The sequence below is a fragment of the Macaca thibetana genome, chromosome X (assembly GCF_024542745.1).
Source record: "Macaca thibetana thibetana isolate TM-01 chromosome X, ASM2454274v1, whole genome shotgun sequence".
NCBI lineage: Eukaryota > Metazoa > Chordata > Mammalia > Primates > Cercopithecidae > Macaca > Macaca thibetana.
The window spans coordinates 53,715,521-53,731,498 of NC_065598.1; the positions used below are offsets into that span (position 1 = coordinate 53,715,521).

The 15,978-nt window shown below is 40.4% G+C and overlaps 4 protein-coding genes across 43 annotated transcripts in view; 3 read left to right on the forward strand and 1 right to left on the reverse strand.

The window, feature by feature from the left end:
* TSR2 (TSR2 ribosome maturation factor) overlaps positions 1–15,978 on the forward strand; it is a 1,158,091-nt gene that overhangs the window by 998,543 nt on the left and 143,570 nt on the right. The gene's annotated exons all lie outside the window — the stretch shown is intronic.
* GNL3L (G protein nucleolar 3 like) overlaps positions 1–15,978 on the forward strand; it is a 517,777-nt gene that overhangs the window by 231,173 nt on the left and 270,626 nt on the right. The gene's annotated exons all lie outside the window — the stretch shown is intronic.
* The window catches only part of MAGED2 (MAGE family member D2), a 645,534-nt gene that overhangs the window by 104,137 nt on the left and 525,419 nt on the right, over positions 1–15,978 (forward strand). The window lies entirely within an intron of this gene.
* WNK3 (WNK lysine deficient protein kinase 3) overlaps positions 1–15,978 on the reverse strand; it is a 170,577-nt gene that overhangs the window by 95,034 nt on the left and 59,565 nt on the right. For all 6 annotated transcript variants that reach the window (XM_050776810.1, XM_050776812.1, XM_050776811.1 and 3 more), the window contains exons 7-10: positions 15,602–15,821; positions 12,001–12,295; positions 10,573–10,766; positions 10,329–10,478 (exon numbers count right to left, since the gene is read on the reverse strand). In XM_050776810.1, the coding sequence (XP_050632767.1) occupies positions 10,329–10,478; positions 10,573–10,766; positions 12,001–12,295; positions 15,602–15,821 (859 nt within the window). The remainder of the gene's footprint in view (positions 1–10,328; positions 10,479–10,572; positions 10,767–12,000; positions 12,296–15,601; positions 15,822–15,978) is intronic.

Below are 15,978 nucleotides of genomic sequence, written 5' to 3' on the forward strand. Positions count from 1 at the left end.
CCAAGTCTCTCCATTTCTCCTACTTCTCAGACCTTGGCAACTACTGTTCTATTCTCTGCTTCTATGAGTTTGATATTTATAGATTCCACATATAAGTAAGATCATACAGTATCTTTATGTATCTGGCTTCACTTAGTATAATGTCCTCCTGGTTCATCCATGTTGTCACAAATAGCAGGATTTCCTTCTTTTTCAGTGGCTGATTTCCTGAATTTCCTTCTTGATATACATATATATACACATACATATACATGTATATGCACACACACCACATTTTTGTTATCCATTCATCTGTCAACACTTAAGCTGTTTCCATATCTTGGCTATTGTGAATAAAGCTGCAATGAACACGAGGGTGCAGGTATGCCAAGATACTGATTTCTTTTCGTTTGGATATATGCCCAGAAGTGGAATGGCTGGATTGTAAGGTAGGTTTTTGTTTTTTTTGTTTTGTTTTGTTTTGTTTTTTTAATTTTTTGAGGAACTTTCATACTGTTTTTGTTTGTTTTTGAGACAGGGTCTTGCTCTGCTGCCCAGGCTGGAGTGCAGTGGTGCAATCAGGGCTCACTGCAGCCTTGACCTCCTGGGTTCAAGGGATCCTTCTGCCTCAGCCTCCAGAGTAGCTGGGACTATGGGATACATGCCACCACACCTAGTTAATTTTTAAATATTTTTGTAGAAACAAGGAGGTCTCACTATGTTGTCCAGGTTGGTCTTGAACTCCTGGGCTAAAGTGATCCTCGTGCCTCAGCCTCCCAAAGCATTGGGATCACAGGTGTGAGTCACTGCACCTGGCCTCATACTGTTTTCCATAATGGCTACACCAATTTACATTCCCATCAACAGTGTACAAGGGTTCCCTTTTCTCCACACCTTTGCCAACACTTAAAGAACACCTAATTTAATGAAAGGGCATCCATGTTCTTGGACTCGAAGACTTCATATTATTAAGAGACAATACTACCCAAGCAATATACAAAGTTAACACAATGCCTATCAAAATCCCAGCTGGCTTTTTGGACCCAACTTGACAAGCTGATCCTAAAATTCATGTGGAAATGCAAAGGACTCAGAGGAACCAAAATAATCTTGAGAAAGGAAAACTAAGTTGGAAGACTCATATTTTTATGGTGAATTTATTGTCAACAAGGGTGCCAAGGCTATTCAATGGGCGAATAGTCTTTTGAATAAATGGCACTAGAAAAACTGGATGTCCACGTGGAAAGAATGAAATTGGACCCCTACCTCAAACTATATACAAAAATTAACTCAAAATGGATCAAAGACCCAAATTTAAGAGCTAAAATTTAAAACTCTTAGAAGAAAATATAGGAGAAAATCTTTATGACCTTGGATTAAGCAATAGTTTCTTAGATATGACACAAAAAGCACAAAGTAACCAAAGAAAACATTGAGAAATTGGACTTTATCAAATTTAAAAAAAAATTATGCCACAAAGGACACCATCAAGAATGTGAAAAGACAACGCACAGAATGGAAGAAAATATTTGTAAATCATACATCTGATAATGGTCTAAGTATCCAGAATATATAAAGAACTCATAACTCAACAATAAAAAGACAAAAAGATACCCAATTAAAAACTGGGTAAAAGGGTTAGGCGCAGTGGCTCATGCCTATAATCCTGGCACTTTGGGAGGCCAAGGTGGGAGGACTGCTTGAGACCAGGAGTTCAAAACCAGCCAGGGCAATATGGCGAGACCTCAACTCTACAAAAAATAAAATAATAAAACAAAAACTGAGCAAAGGATTTCAATAGCTATTTCTCCAAAGACAATAAAAGAAGATACATGAAGGACCTATATGCATATAAAAAGATGCTCAACAATATTAGTCTTCAGAAAAATGCAAATCAAAACCACAATGAGATACCACATCACACCCACCAGGATGTCTACAATAAAAAAGACAGATAACAAGTGTTGGTAGAGATGTGGAGAAAGGGAAGTCTTTTCAACAGATGAAGCTGTTAGGATATTCCTAGAGGAAAGAAAAAAGAACCTTGACCCCTTACTTCACAGCATTCATAAAAATTAATTCAAGATGAACCATGGACTTAAACATAAAACTATAAACCATATGAAAGTTTCCTTCTAACTTGGGTGTAGGCAAAGGTTTCATGGGCCACAGAAAGTGGTAACTACAATAGAAAAACTTTGATGAATCAGACTTCATCAAAATTAAATACTTTGTCTCATTAAATGAGACCATTACAAAAATGAATGGCAATATACAGACTGGAGAATATATTTATAAAACATGTATCTGAGAAGGGACTTGTATAATCCAGAATATATAAAGAATTTCTGTAAGTCCATAATAAAAAGGGCAAATAAAATGGGCAAATGACTTGAACAGGCACTTCACAAAGAAAGATATACAAAGGCCAACAAATACATGAAAAGGTACTCAACATCATAGTCATCAGGGAAATACCGATTAAAACCACGATGAGATGCCACTATACAGAAGCTAGAATAACTAAAATTAAAAATGCTGGTGAGGGTGTGGAGCTCTCATACATTGCTGGTGTTAGTGCAGCCAATTTGGAAAACTTCCAATTTCTTAAAAAGTCAAACACTTATTCTATGACCCTGCAATTCTACTTCTAGGTATAATTCAAGAGAAATGAAAACATGTTTACAAAAAAAAAAAACTTATATAGGGATGTTCGTTGCAGCTTTATTCACAGTAACCCAAAACTAGAAATCATTTAGCTGTTGGTGAATAGTAAAATAGATAAACAAATTTGGTATATTCATAAAATGGAATATTATCCTGCAGTTAAAAAAAAGAAAGAGCTGGCTGGGCGGATCACCTGAGGTCAGGAGTTCCAGACCAGCCTGACCAACGTGGAGAAACCCCGTCTCTACTAAAAATACAAAATTAGCTGGGCGTGGTGGTGCAAGACTGTAACCACAGCTACTCGGGAGGCTGAGGCAGGAGAATCACTTGAACCCGGGAGGCAGAGGTTGCGATGAGCCGAGATCGCGCCATTGCACTCCAGCCTGGGCAACAAGAGCGAAACTCCATCTCAAAAAAAAAAAAAAAAAAAAGAGCTACTGTTACATACACAACATGGATCAATCTCAAAAACATGTTGAATGACAGAAGCCTTACACAAGAATATATATTATATTGTTCCATTTATATGAAGGTCTAGAATGGGCTAAGCTAATCTATGGTGAAAAAATTAGCTAGGCATGGTGACTTACATCTGTAATTCCAGCACTTTGGGAAGCCAACGTGGGAAGACTCTATGAGCCTAGGAGTTCAAGACCAGCCTGGACAACATGGCAAGACCCCATCTCTACAGAAAAATTAAAAACTTAGCCAGGCGGAGTGGTGCACACCTGTGGTCCCAGCTACTCGGGAGGCTGAGGTGCAAGGATGGCTTGAACCAGGAGGTCAGGGCTGCAGTGAGCTGTGTTTGCACCACTACACTCCAGCCTTTGCAAAAGAGCAAGACCTTGTCTCAAAAAACAACAAGAAATAATCAACAGCGGTTGACTCTAATGGATGTGGAGAAGACTGACTGGGAAGGGGCATGAGGGAACTTTCTCTGGAGTAATGGCAGTATTCTCTATCAGGTGGGCAAGGCTTCAGGCCAAATCTGGCACATCACCTGTTTTTGTGAGCAAAGGTTTATTGGAACACAGTCGCGCCTATTTGTTTACATATTTATGGTTGTTTTCATGCATAGAACAGCAGAACTGAGTAGCTGCAACAGAGATTATATAGTCTGCAAAGCCTACAATATTTACTATCTAGACATTTACAGAAAAAGGCTGTCAACACCTCTTCTATGTCTTGATAACGGTTGGGGTTACACAGGTGTAAGCATTTGTCGAAACTCATGAATTATGATTTATGCATTTTACTGTATATACATTTAAACTAAAAATATAAATACTGAGTTCTAGTCAATGATACGTATTTATGGATGATGTATACTGATGTTAGCAACTTCCTTTAAACTTTGAAATGCACCAGAAAAATAAAATGGATTAATAAAGGGATAAAGGGATAAATAGGTATGTGATAGAGCAAATAGAGCAAAAGTTAACTGTATAATTTAGGTGTTAGGTGCGCCACTGCACTCCATCCTGGGCGAAAGAGTGAGACTCCATCTCAAAAAAATAAAACAAAACAAAACAAAAAACAATTAAGTTGTCTCTAGCTGGAGAAATAACAAGTAATTTTTCACTGCTACAATTTTTTCCAATATTCTGTATATTTCAAATTTTTCTTAGTAAGATGTCGGGGAAAACTTTTTAATTAGGTAAGGAAAGTATACAACACATGCAATCTGCCCACAGAATGAACATTAAAGTCCAAAATACTTTGTTAATTACATCTGTGTAGTGTAGGAAAACAAAAACAAAAACAAAAACAAAAAAGGAAGAAGAAAAAATGGTTTGTTAAACCCCTTAATCTAAAATCATAAATCCCAGAATAGCATGCCCCTGTCTGAAGAAACTTCAGCTGCAAAGATCTTTATTTATTCTCGCTCAGTCCTGTTAGGAGTCAGCACACACATACTGAAATCCATTATAAATTTATAATTTATTGATGAAGAGGAGATTTTATAAATAATGGGATTCCTAGGGTTGGTGTGAGGATGTACATGTAATGTCTTTGGAATAGTATTTGGCAATAAGAATCACTCAACAGTATTATCTCACAAAGGCAAATGCTTTATTATAAATGTAGAACAATAAGAGAACCATAGGTTCCAAACGTTTTAGGACTAAAGGATCTTGGAAAGCTACACTTGCCTCCTTGCTGTTTTCCAAACATGCCAGATAAACTTCTCCCTTAGGGCCTTTGCACCTGTTATTCCCTCTGTCTGAAATATACATTACTGACTCCCTCACTTCCTTCAAGTGTCTGCTCAAATGTTACCTTCTCAATGAGACCTACTCTGATGGCCATCTTCCTTAAAACTGCCACCCACTTTCCTCCTTTTCCTGCTCTACATTTTCCCCAAAGCACCTTGTACTATATAATTTCCTTTTTATAATGGTTATTGACAATCTTTCCCCATTAGACAACAAACCTCAATGACAGAAGGGGTTTTTGTATTTTATTCACTGTTATATCCTAAGTAGGTCCTCAAATTTTTTTTTTTAATTGTAGTCATCTGGTCTAATCCCTACACTTTACAGATGAGAACATTTAGAAAAGACCTGAATCAAGGTCACCCAGTAAGTAAGGAAAAGAGTCAGGAACACGGACTGTGATTTCCACTGAAGTGCTATATCTATTATAGTTGACTATCATCCTGACCCTTAAATATCACAGAAAAATCACAATCATCCTCATTTTCCCCCACAAGGATTTACCTTTGGAATTTCTTGGCCTTGTAAATGCTGCTGTGTGTGTAACATAGAAATGCTCTGAAAAGCAGTGGAAGCGTCTACCAGAATGCTAAGTGTCAGGAGATGAACTGAAGATTGCTGATTTGGAAGGGCTATCCCAGAGCTTTGACAGAGGGTCTGCTGTTGTAATTGTGGCTCTGATGACCCAGAAACAGGTGCTAAGCTGTAAGATGGCTACCACTGTGGCTGGTCAGCAGACTGCTGCTGGATGTATGCTGGCTGGTATTGTGCTAGGCTTTTCTGTAGGGGAAAAGTCTGACTGTTGTCTAGTGCCTGAAGTACTTGAGGCTGCTCTAAAGGCCGTATTATATATTGTTGTTCCAGGGCTGCCAGTTGCAACTGTTCTTGCAACGGATGTATAATCTGGACCATGTGTGTAATGGTGTTTGGAATACCTGGTTAACGGCTGAACTTGCTTAGGTGCCTGTGAATGAGGTACCTGCTGCTGGACAGCAGCATGTTGACTAAACAAAGATTGCTGTTGATTTATGGGGCCTTCCTGAGTAGACAACTGATGGGTTTCCTGTGCTTGTCTATGAGATGAATGAGTCATCTGCTGCTGCTGAACGAAAGCTAAGTGAGAAACCTGGCTTGGTGCTAGATGTGATTGGGAAAACTGCTGAGAAATGTGGGGGCTATATCTGTGCCTGTGAAGAGGCCTGCTGAATGAAGGACACCTGCTCAGGGTTTTGAAGCTGTCCTTCCACTGCCCTCTGAGATATAATGCTAGTTGACTGGGCCTGAGCTTTTAGCTCCTGGTGTCCAAAACTGACATCTGCTTGGGATGGAGTCGCTGAAAGCTGGATATTAAATAAAGGCTCAGTAGAACGTGTCCGTGTATCTAAGGTTGATATTAAATACATCCTTTGTTCCAATGTTGAAGAAGAACTACCTTGGGGTTGTGTTAAACAGGCTTGTTGCTCAAAAATCTGTGCTACAAATGGTGGTACAGAGTATAACTTCTGATCTGCAGAGTTTGTCTGTCATGTGTACTTGCTTGCTATCAGGAGGGCTTATTGTATATGCCTGCTGGGTTATGAAGATTGCATGTTCAGCTGTCTGGATAGTGTAAGCAGTTTGTCCTAAATAAGATACATGCTCAAGAGACAGTGCCTGATAAGCAGGCTGTTCCATAGGTTGCACAAGGTAAGCTGCCTGGATTACATATGCTGCCTGGTCTGGAAAAGGTGACTGAAGCGGAGGTTGCACTAGATAAGCAGGCTGCACGTGAGTCTTTGCCAAATATGAGGGCTGTACTGCAGCTGGGACTGGATAAGAAGTCTGCATAGAATAGGCTGGCTGTGATCTCGGTGGTTGTACAGTGTAAAGAGGATGCTCCAGGACTGGCAGTGAATAAACAGGCTGTTTATGTAGTGGAGCCTGAATTGAGTAAGTTGGCTGTGATGAGTAAGAAGTTTGTTCCTGGGGACATATCACAAAGGGCAGCTGCTCAGGAGTCTTCAATGGGAAGGATGAAAATTCTGCAGGTGGCCCTGGATAAGTGTGTTGAACAGAATAAGAAGGCTGTTCCAGGGACTGAATCACATTTTCAATACCACTCTTTGGCTGTTGCTGACTTGCAAGAGCTTCAGACTCTTGCAGAATATAATCCTGCTGAAAATTTTTCTGTAGAGATGCCAAAATCTTAGGTTGTAAAATTAATGACTGTAGCTGAATAGAGGCTTGGAAACAATGCTCCTTCAAACGCACAGTCTGGCTTTGTGGCATTGAAGAATCTGAAGTTAGAGACTTCCGATGGGTATGGCTGTGATACTGAATGTATCTTTTGGGAAGAATGCCCCCCAATGGAATTAGAAGGGAGCTGAGCTGTACCAGCAGCATTCTGTGCACTGCTCACATGTTGGACAGAAGAATGATTCAACAAAGCTTGAGGGTGATTAACCGGTAAGAAACTAGAAGTTTGGCAGCTGGTGCTTTGGTTAATGCCTAATTCCCACTTCTAGGATCACACTCAAGTTGAAGACCAACTGTTGGATGCTGGGAAGTAATCTGTGAAGCAGACAATATCTGAGGAGAAACTGCAGAAAGAATTGGTTGTGGCCGGGAATGGTGGCTCACACCTGTAATCCCAACATTTTGGGAGGCCCAGACGGGCAGATGTCTTGAGGCCAGGAGTTCAAGACCAGCCTGGCCAACATGACAAAACCCCATCTCTACTAAAAATACAAAAATTGGCTGGGCATGCTGGTATGCTCCTGTAGTCCCAGCTACTCGGGAGGCTGCGGTGGGAGAATTGCTTGAACCCAGGAGGCAGAGGTTGCAGTGAGCTGAGATCACACCACTTCACTCCAGCCTGGGTGACAGAGTGAGACTCTGTCTAAAAAAAAAAAGAAAGAAAGGATTGATTGTGGAACTCCACTAACTGACAAGTCTAAAGTCATAGATTGGGCTAAAGTTTTTCTATCTGCTCCAAAGGCCAGCTACAGGTACAAGGAGAATTCAAATTATAAATGCATATACTATGCCCATTTTAATGGGACTTTCCCAGACATACTGATAGAGAAAATAATGCTATGTTTCAAAAATTTCAGCAAATTATCAAAAAGGTGCTAGGTATAGCATTAGTCCTATAAAAATCTTAATACCATGAGTAAATGCTAGTTAACTGAATACACTAAGGGGTTGAGACCAGTCACAGCAGTATAACACTCATGGTTTCTTATTTATTGCATTTACTGTGTAACTCATTCAAACCCTGGCAGAGATTCTGAGTATCCGAATCTGACATCGTCACACACCTGACAGTGGAAGTCCCATGAGAAAGCTCAAAGGATTTCAGTATCATTCCTAAAATGAATATAGATACTCTCTCAGGAAGAAAGGAGAGAATTGGCAGAAATAAATACCGATTGGCTGCAATAATTCCTAGAATTTGGGTTACCATGCTCATAAAAAGACCCATATAATCAAAGTTATTGCTTATGTGGCTTCTATATATTAGGTGAAAAGGGCAGGCTACAAAAAATCGTTATGTATGTGATATACACGTATATATATAAACAAAGTTATACATGTGTACATAGAAAAAAAGATAAATCTAAAGGCTATACCTCAAACATAAACAATAAGTTGTCGGCCGGGCGCGGTGGCTCACGCCTGTAATCCCAGCACTTTGGGAGGCCGAGGCGGGCGGATCACGAGGTCAGGAGATCAAGACAATCCTGGCTAACACGGTGAAACCCTGTCTCTACTAAAAATACAAAAAATTAGCCGGGCATAGTGGCACGTGCCTGTAGTCCCAGCACTCGGGAGGCTGAGGCAGAAGAATCGCTTGAACCTGGGAGGCGGAGGTGGCAGTGAGCCGAGATCGCGCCACTGCACTCCATCCTGGGCGACAGAGTGAGACTCCATCTCAAAAAAACAAAACAAAACAAAACAAAAAAACAATGAGCTGTCTCTAGCTGGAGAAATAACAAGTAATTTTTCACTTTCTTTTTCATAACTTTATGGGCTTTATTTTAAAATAAGCAAATAACACATTGATAATTAAATTTTTGGAACACATTTTAAAATACACATACCTGTATGCTTATGTAAATTGAACCTAAGTTAAATTTAAACACCGATTCAACACACTTTGCATTATAGGATTAGAAAGAGGCAAATCAAACTCCCACATGAGCTCAATTACAAATAGGCACCATATCACTTATAAATACTAGTCAAATATCTGGCACCTTCAACTATATCAAATCAAATCTACCCCTAGCAGATTTTAAATGCATCTGGCATTTGTCAAGTACATGCATGCTTTCCCCTATAAGACTGGGCTCTTTGAGGGCAAGGATCATGTTTATTTTATTTCATATCCCCAGAAGGTGGTAATCATTAAAAGTCTGATGATGAACTGATAATATACTAATTTCTTAAAAGATGCACCAGCAGCTAGCTAAACCAGGCACTCTCTGTTAGCTAGTAGCTATCAGATCATCTCACTCCTAGAGAGGGAAGACAAATGCAAGGTACGGTAGGAAGTGAGGGGAGAAAATGGGGTAATGGCAAAGAAAAATGCAACCATGCATCCAGAATCCATAACCTAGGGAACCAGGATACAGTCTTAATATATAAACTCACACAAAGACTGTTAACTCATTGTCAGAAATGAATAATGCTGACTTTAAGAGTCTGAAAGACAAAAACACTTCTTATTTCTCCTACAGAAATAAACATGAACCAAAACAAGAGTTTAGATGAACATGCTAAAAATTATGAAAATCTATGAAATACTATTTCTAATTAACTGCAACATACATCCCTCTATGTTCAAATCAGGTTGGAAAAGTTTAATACAAAGAACAAATAATCATTAATAAGAGGAAGAGATCAGTCCTAAATAAATCTTTTGTTCACATATACTGACTTCTCTGTTTCTTCTCCAATTATACAAGCAGTATCTCAAGATTCTAGTTACACAATGTTAGGCACATTAAGAGGAATGTCTTGGGCCAGGTGCTGTGGCTCATGCCTGTAATCCTAGCACTTCAGGAGGCCAAGGCAGGCGGATCACCTGAGGTCGGGAGTTTGAGACCAGCCTGACCAACATGGAGAAACCCCGTTTCTACTAAAAATACAAAAAATTAGCTGGGCATGGTGGCTAATGCCTGTAATCCCAGCTACTTGGGAGGCTGAGGCAGGAGAATCGCTTGAACCTCGGAGCTGGAGGTTGCAGTGAGCCAAGATTGCACCATTGCACTCCAGCCTGGGCAGCAAGAGTGAAACTCCGTCACACACACACACAAAAAAAGAGGAATGTCTTGGGTGAAGGAAAGCATAAACAACTTTTAGCTTTTGGTGACCTTTCTCTAAACTATAATGAATTTATAAAAGAGAACCTTTGCCTGTCAGAAAATCTAGGCAGTATTAAATTTATTTAAATGAATACAGAACCTCTAAAATGTGTCTTACCTTTATCTGTGGGACCTTCTGAACAGTTAATGGGGAAACCTGGGGTTGTGAAACAACTGTTGGTCCAAGCACATGTACAGGTAAAACAGTGGACTGACCTTGTACCAAAGGCAAAATCTGCGGCTGAGTCAGCTTTGGCTGCTTCTGTAACTGTTAAAATAAGGGGAAAAAAAGATTAAAGATAAACTTTCCCATTTACAGTAAGTACACTGATTATATATTTAAATATAACAGTTCACCTCACCCCTGAAACTTGCTGGTAATGTCCTACTAGTTGCTGAGATGAATAAATTTGTCCTGGGACATTTATTTCAGCCTGCGGGATGTTAGAAACCATTTGAGAGCCCATCGTTTGATTTGAGGAATAGGCTACACTGGGCTGACTTGAAGTATCTGAATGTATAACTGATGCAGCTCCTGCCTCAGACAAATTGTCACCTATAACAAAGAAAATAAGTAACAAGTAGAAGGGAAAACTTGAAGCACAAAATGTCCAAATGGTATAGGTAATGGTGTTTCTTTAACAGCTTTTTTACTCTGAGAACCTGACATAGCTTCAAATAAAATATTTACACTACAGCATTAATCAAAAACCGGCATGTAAACTCTTATCAAGCAATGAAATGTTGACATTGTAGTATAACTAAAATTTTCTTAGTAAAGCAAACCTAAAAACAGAGAATCAGACAAAAATCAACTCCATTTGCTGGCCATGTCACATATATCCCTAACTAATCTACTCTTGACATAAGGATTTCAGTAAAATATGTCATATTCTCTTTCTCCTATAACCTAGAATACTGTCTTTGTAGAACAATAGGTTATTACTATGCAAATACTGTGTCCTTCTGGAAAAGAAAATGCATTACAGCAGAAAATTAAAGGAATTGTGTTAATGTTATACTTGAGGGTCCCTTCTAAAATACAAAGGATCTTAAAGACTAGAAAATTCCTTCTTGAGGAATAAATTTTATCTTTAGTTCTAAATTTTCTTTATTAAAAGATTTATGTGGCTGGGCGTGGTGGCTCATGCCTACAAACCCAACACTTTGGGAGGCTGAGGCGGGCAGATGGCTTGAGCCCAGGAGTTTGAGACCAGCCTGGCCAATATGGTGAAACCCCATCTCTACCAAAAGAAAATACAAAAATTAGCCAGGTGTAGTGGCATGCACTTGTAGTCCCAACTACTCAGGTGGCTGAGGTGGGAGGATCACTTGAGCCTGGGGAGGTTGAGGCTGCAGTGAGTCGTGATCGCACCACTGCACTCCAGCCTGGGTGACAGAGCAAGGCCCTGTCTCAAAAAAAAAAAAAAAAGATTTATGTTAGACCCTCAAAAATGACAATAAGGTTATTTATACCCCAAACTAAACCACATGATAGATTATAATCCTTCTGCAACTAGCACCTTAGAAGAATCACTTAACAGAACAGTTTCTTAATTTTAAAATAAGGAAACTAGCTGGCTTGTCTATTTTGGGGGTTTTCTGAAGGCTTGATAAAATGATAGATAACAGAATGCTCTGAAAAACACAGAAGTGCTATTTAAAGACAAGCAAATACACAAAAAAGAAAAGAAACAGAATGCGCCATTGACCACTGCCCTTCAAAATAAATAAAGATTAGGGAATATAATTGCACATGTGTTTGCTTTTACGAGCTGTAACTGTGTTACCTGCAACAGAGGAGCAGTGCTGCTGTGGTTTTCTTTGTAGAAGTTGTTGTCTAACATGTTGATCAACTTCAGTTTCTTCACATTCAGCCCCAGTTTGCTGAGTGGGAGCAGGGGGCAAAGTTGTATTCTGGGGCTGAGGGAATACATTCCCCATAGACTTGCACTGAGAATCCCTGCGTTCTTCCAAACAGCCAGCAGGCTTCTTCTCTCTTGTCTTCTTTATCGGTGTCACCCGGTCTCTAATGGATTTAGCAACAGCTTTGGAATCACTTTCATGGAAGAACCCAGACTTGACCTACAAACAAAACACAGTAAGCAAAAACTACTTCTTTAACATTTAAGATTTTAACTTTTTTTTTTTTTTTTGAGACAGAGTCTAGCTCTATTGCCCAGGCTGGAGTGCAGTGGCACGATCTCGGCTCACCACAACTTGAATCAGGTTCAAGTGATTCTCCTGCCTCGGCCTCCCAAGTAGCTGGGATTACAGGTGCCCGCCACCACGCCCAGCTAATTTTTTTGTATTTTTAGTAGAGACGGGGTTTCACTGTGTTGCCCAGGCTGGTCTTGAATTCCTGACCTCGTGATCCACCGCCTCAGCCTCCCAAAGTGCTAGGATTACAAGCATGAGCCACCACGCCTGGCCAATTTTAACTTTTTCTTTTTTTTTCACTAGCAGTTATTTTATGCCCCCAAATTCCAAATTAACAGTTAATCTGTTTCTATATTCTCTCTTAAACAAAGACATACATAAATGCCAGAGCCTCTAATTGGCATGAGAAATATCAATAGTATTACCAAGCATTGTTAAAATAAATTCAGGCTTTAAACAAAAACAAACAAAACTTGATGTTTCAGAATATGCAGTCTTATCACAGGTAATTTAGAACTGCCATTACGTTTTTTGAAGGATTAAAAAGGTTTTCTCATTCAGCAACATTAAGTGTCTACAATATGCGCAGTACTAGGCACCAGATACAGGTGACTAAGTTGGTCCTTTGTCCTGTATGAGCACACTATCGGGTGGTGTGAAATGGACATAACTTAACTTGAAATGAGCTGCTGTAAAAGTCTTTAAGTAGGAGCACATTGCATCTCTGGAGGTAATAGAGTAAGTGTTTTCACAGAAGAATTCTATTTTATTTGATTTGTTTCTGAGAGACAGGGTCTCACTCTGTTGCCCAGGCTAGAATGCAGTGGTACCATGATAGGTCAATGCAGCCTCAACCTCCCAGGCTCAAGTGATCCTCTCACCTCAGCCTCCCGAGTAGCTGGGATCACAGGCATGCACCACCACACCTGGCTAATTTTTAATTTTTTGTAGAGACGGGGTCTCCCTATATTGCTCGGGCTTTGGTCTCGAACTCCTGGGTTCAAGCAATCCTCTCACCTCGGCCTCCCCAAAATGCTGGGATGACAGGCATGAGCCACCGCATCCAGCCTGGAAGGTAAATTCTGACCTGAATTAAAGCCAAAAAAGGAACATGCACACTATTGACGGATGTGCAGAAGTTTAGAGTGGAGACCAACATTCTAGGCAGAGGCAAGTATGCTAACAGCAAAGTACTACGTCTTACTAGGCATTAGAGGAGAAAAGAAGAAAAGGTTCTGCCTTCTCATCTCAGAGGAACAAGGCTGAACAGTAGAGAAGATCATTTGAGGAGGTACCATGACATATCATTCTCAGTCCTGCAATCTGCTTTAAGATGCTCCCTCTTAATCCCCAAACCTGTGCATATATCACTCCCATCACTGTGTTTGCTATAATACATAGCACAATTGGCCTTAATCTAGGGAGATTATCTCAGTGAATCTTTTACCAGCTGCTGACACTAGAAGGATTCAATATGCCATTGCTGGCTTTGAAGATGGGGTGGAGACATGTGAAAGGACTGAAGAGTGGCTTCCAGGAGCTGAAAGTGGACCCAACCACTCCCATGTCCCCTGAAGACATGGAATTTAGGAAATTCAAAATTAAATACAGGAGTGAAGCAGAGAAGTGTAGGAAGGTGGTAATGGGAAATGCCAGGGTGATAGTTGTGTACCAGATGTCCAAAATAATCATTCCAGTTTAGAACAGTATGATCAGAAAGACATGTTAAAGGTTATCATTTCCAAGTTCCCACTGTCATTGCCCCATCCTTTTTAACCTGAGGTCAGAATGCCCAGGTGAGCCTCGGCTGGTTTTGAGTACATATTGCTGTGGCTCCTGCACACCCTCCTACCAGCACTGCAGCTGCCTGGAGCAGGTGTGGACATGCATTTCACCCCACAGAAGTTGCCTGCTGTGATCTATTGAGGGTGGGGGCTAGTCACAGAGAGATTGGAAGCAAAGAGTCAGAGTGGCCCACTTCCCATCAAACCATATGGTAACCAGACAACTAATTTCTGGTCTGCACAATAGCCCTGCCGGTGACCTGACTATGCTGAGGCATAGGTGTATTTTCCTGGCCTCATTTAGAACCTTACCCTCTCACTTCCCCAGAAGTAGCTCTTGTAAACTCTTAGGGAAACTGAAGCCACACTTGCTATGACTGAGAAATTCTCTTCAGCTTATCCTCTTCTGGGACTCTTCACCTAATTGTACCAATACTGCCCCTTCCCACCAGCTAGGTGCATGCTTGCCATTCAGTCTTCAAAACAAAACAATACATTACATAGGTAAACTATGATGAAAAACAAAGAAATGAGTAACACAAAACTCTGGGTAGAGGGCCGGGCACAGTGGCTCACACCTGTAATTCCAACACTTTGGGAAGCCAAGGGGAGAGGATCACTTAAGGTCAGGAGTTGGAGACTAGCCTGGCTAACATGGCTAACATGGTAAAACCACATCTCCGCTGGGAGTAGTGGCAGGCACCTGTAATCCCAGTAACTCGGGAGGCTGAGACAGGAGAACTGCTTGAACCTGGGAGGTGGAGGTCGCGGTGAGCCGAGATTGTGCCACCGCACTCCAACCTGGGCGACAGAGCGAGACTCCATTTCAAAACAAAACAAAAAAAAGTCTAGGTAGATATTACTCATGGTGATGAGGGAGGAAAATGCAAATGAGAGAGGCACTCAGATGGCTTTTAAGGTAATAGTAATGTTCTATTTCTTAATAAATGTAGAGCTTTATTATTCTTTACACTCTACATACAAATTTAATATACTGTGTCATAGTGATATAGTTCACAACCACATAACAATTTAAAGAAAAAAGGAGAAGGCCGGGCTCAGTGGCTCACGCCTGTAATCCCAGCACTTTGGGAGGCCGAGGCAGGTGGATCACAAGGTCAGGAGTTCAAGACCAGCCTGGCTAACATGGTGAAACCCTGTCTCTACTAAAAATACAAAAAATTAGCCGGGCGTGGTGGCGGGCGCCTGTAGTTCCAGCTACTTGGGAGGCTGATGCAGGAGAATGGCGTGAACTCAGGAGGCAGAGCTTGCAGTGAGCCGAGATCACGCCACTGCACTCCAGCCTGGGTGACAGAGTGAGACTCCATCTCACAAAAAAAAAAAAAAAAAAAAGGAGAAAATGAGAGGAAAGAAAGCAATGAAAAGGAGAAAGGAATGAACCCTGATAAAATAAGAGGTGAGGGGAATAGTGGTATGATTAACTTACCATTTCATATGCTACTTCCTCAGGTGTATCTGTTTCTAAATTGAAACTAAATTCAATAGCTTCATTGTCTTTGTGTTTGCCTTTCAATTTTTTAGGGTCTTCAACCCAGAGTCTTAAAGCCAGGGATGAATTTGAGCAATCATCTTCTTCTGCTAACTCCACCCTCAGTCCTGTATCCTCAGCAAAAAATGCATGGTTTAATAGGTCCCTGATAGACAACCTAATAAACGAAACACATATCTCATTATCAGTTCTTCCAATCATAGCAAGATGTAGACCCTTTAATTACTAAAAATTAATTGTATAAAAGCAAAAAACTTATTTGAAATTTTCTATCAATTTAATCATTAATCTGCCTTGTTATAAAAACCACATCT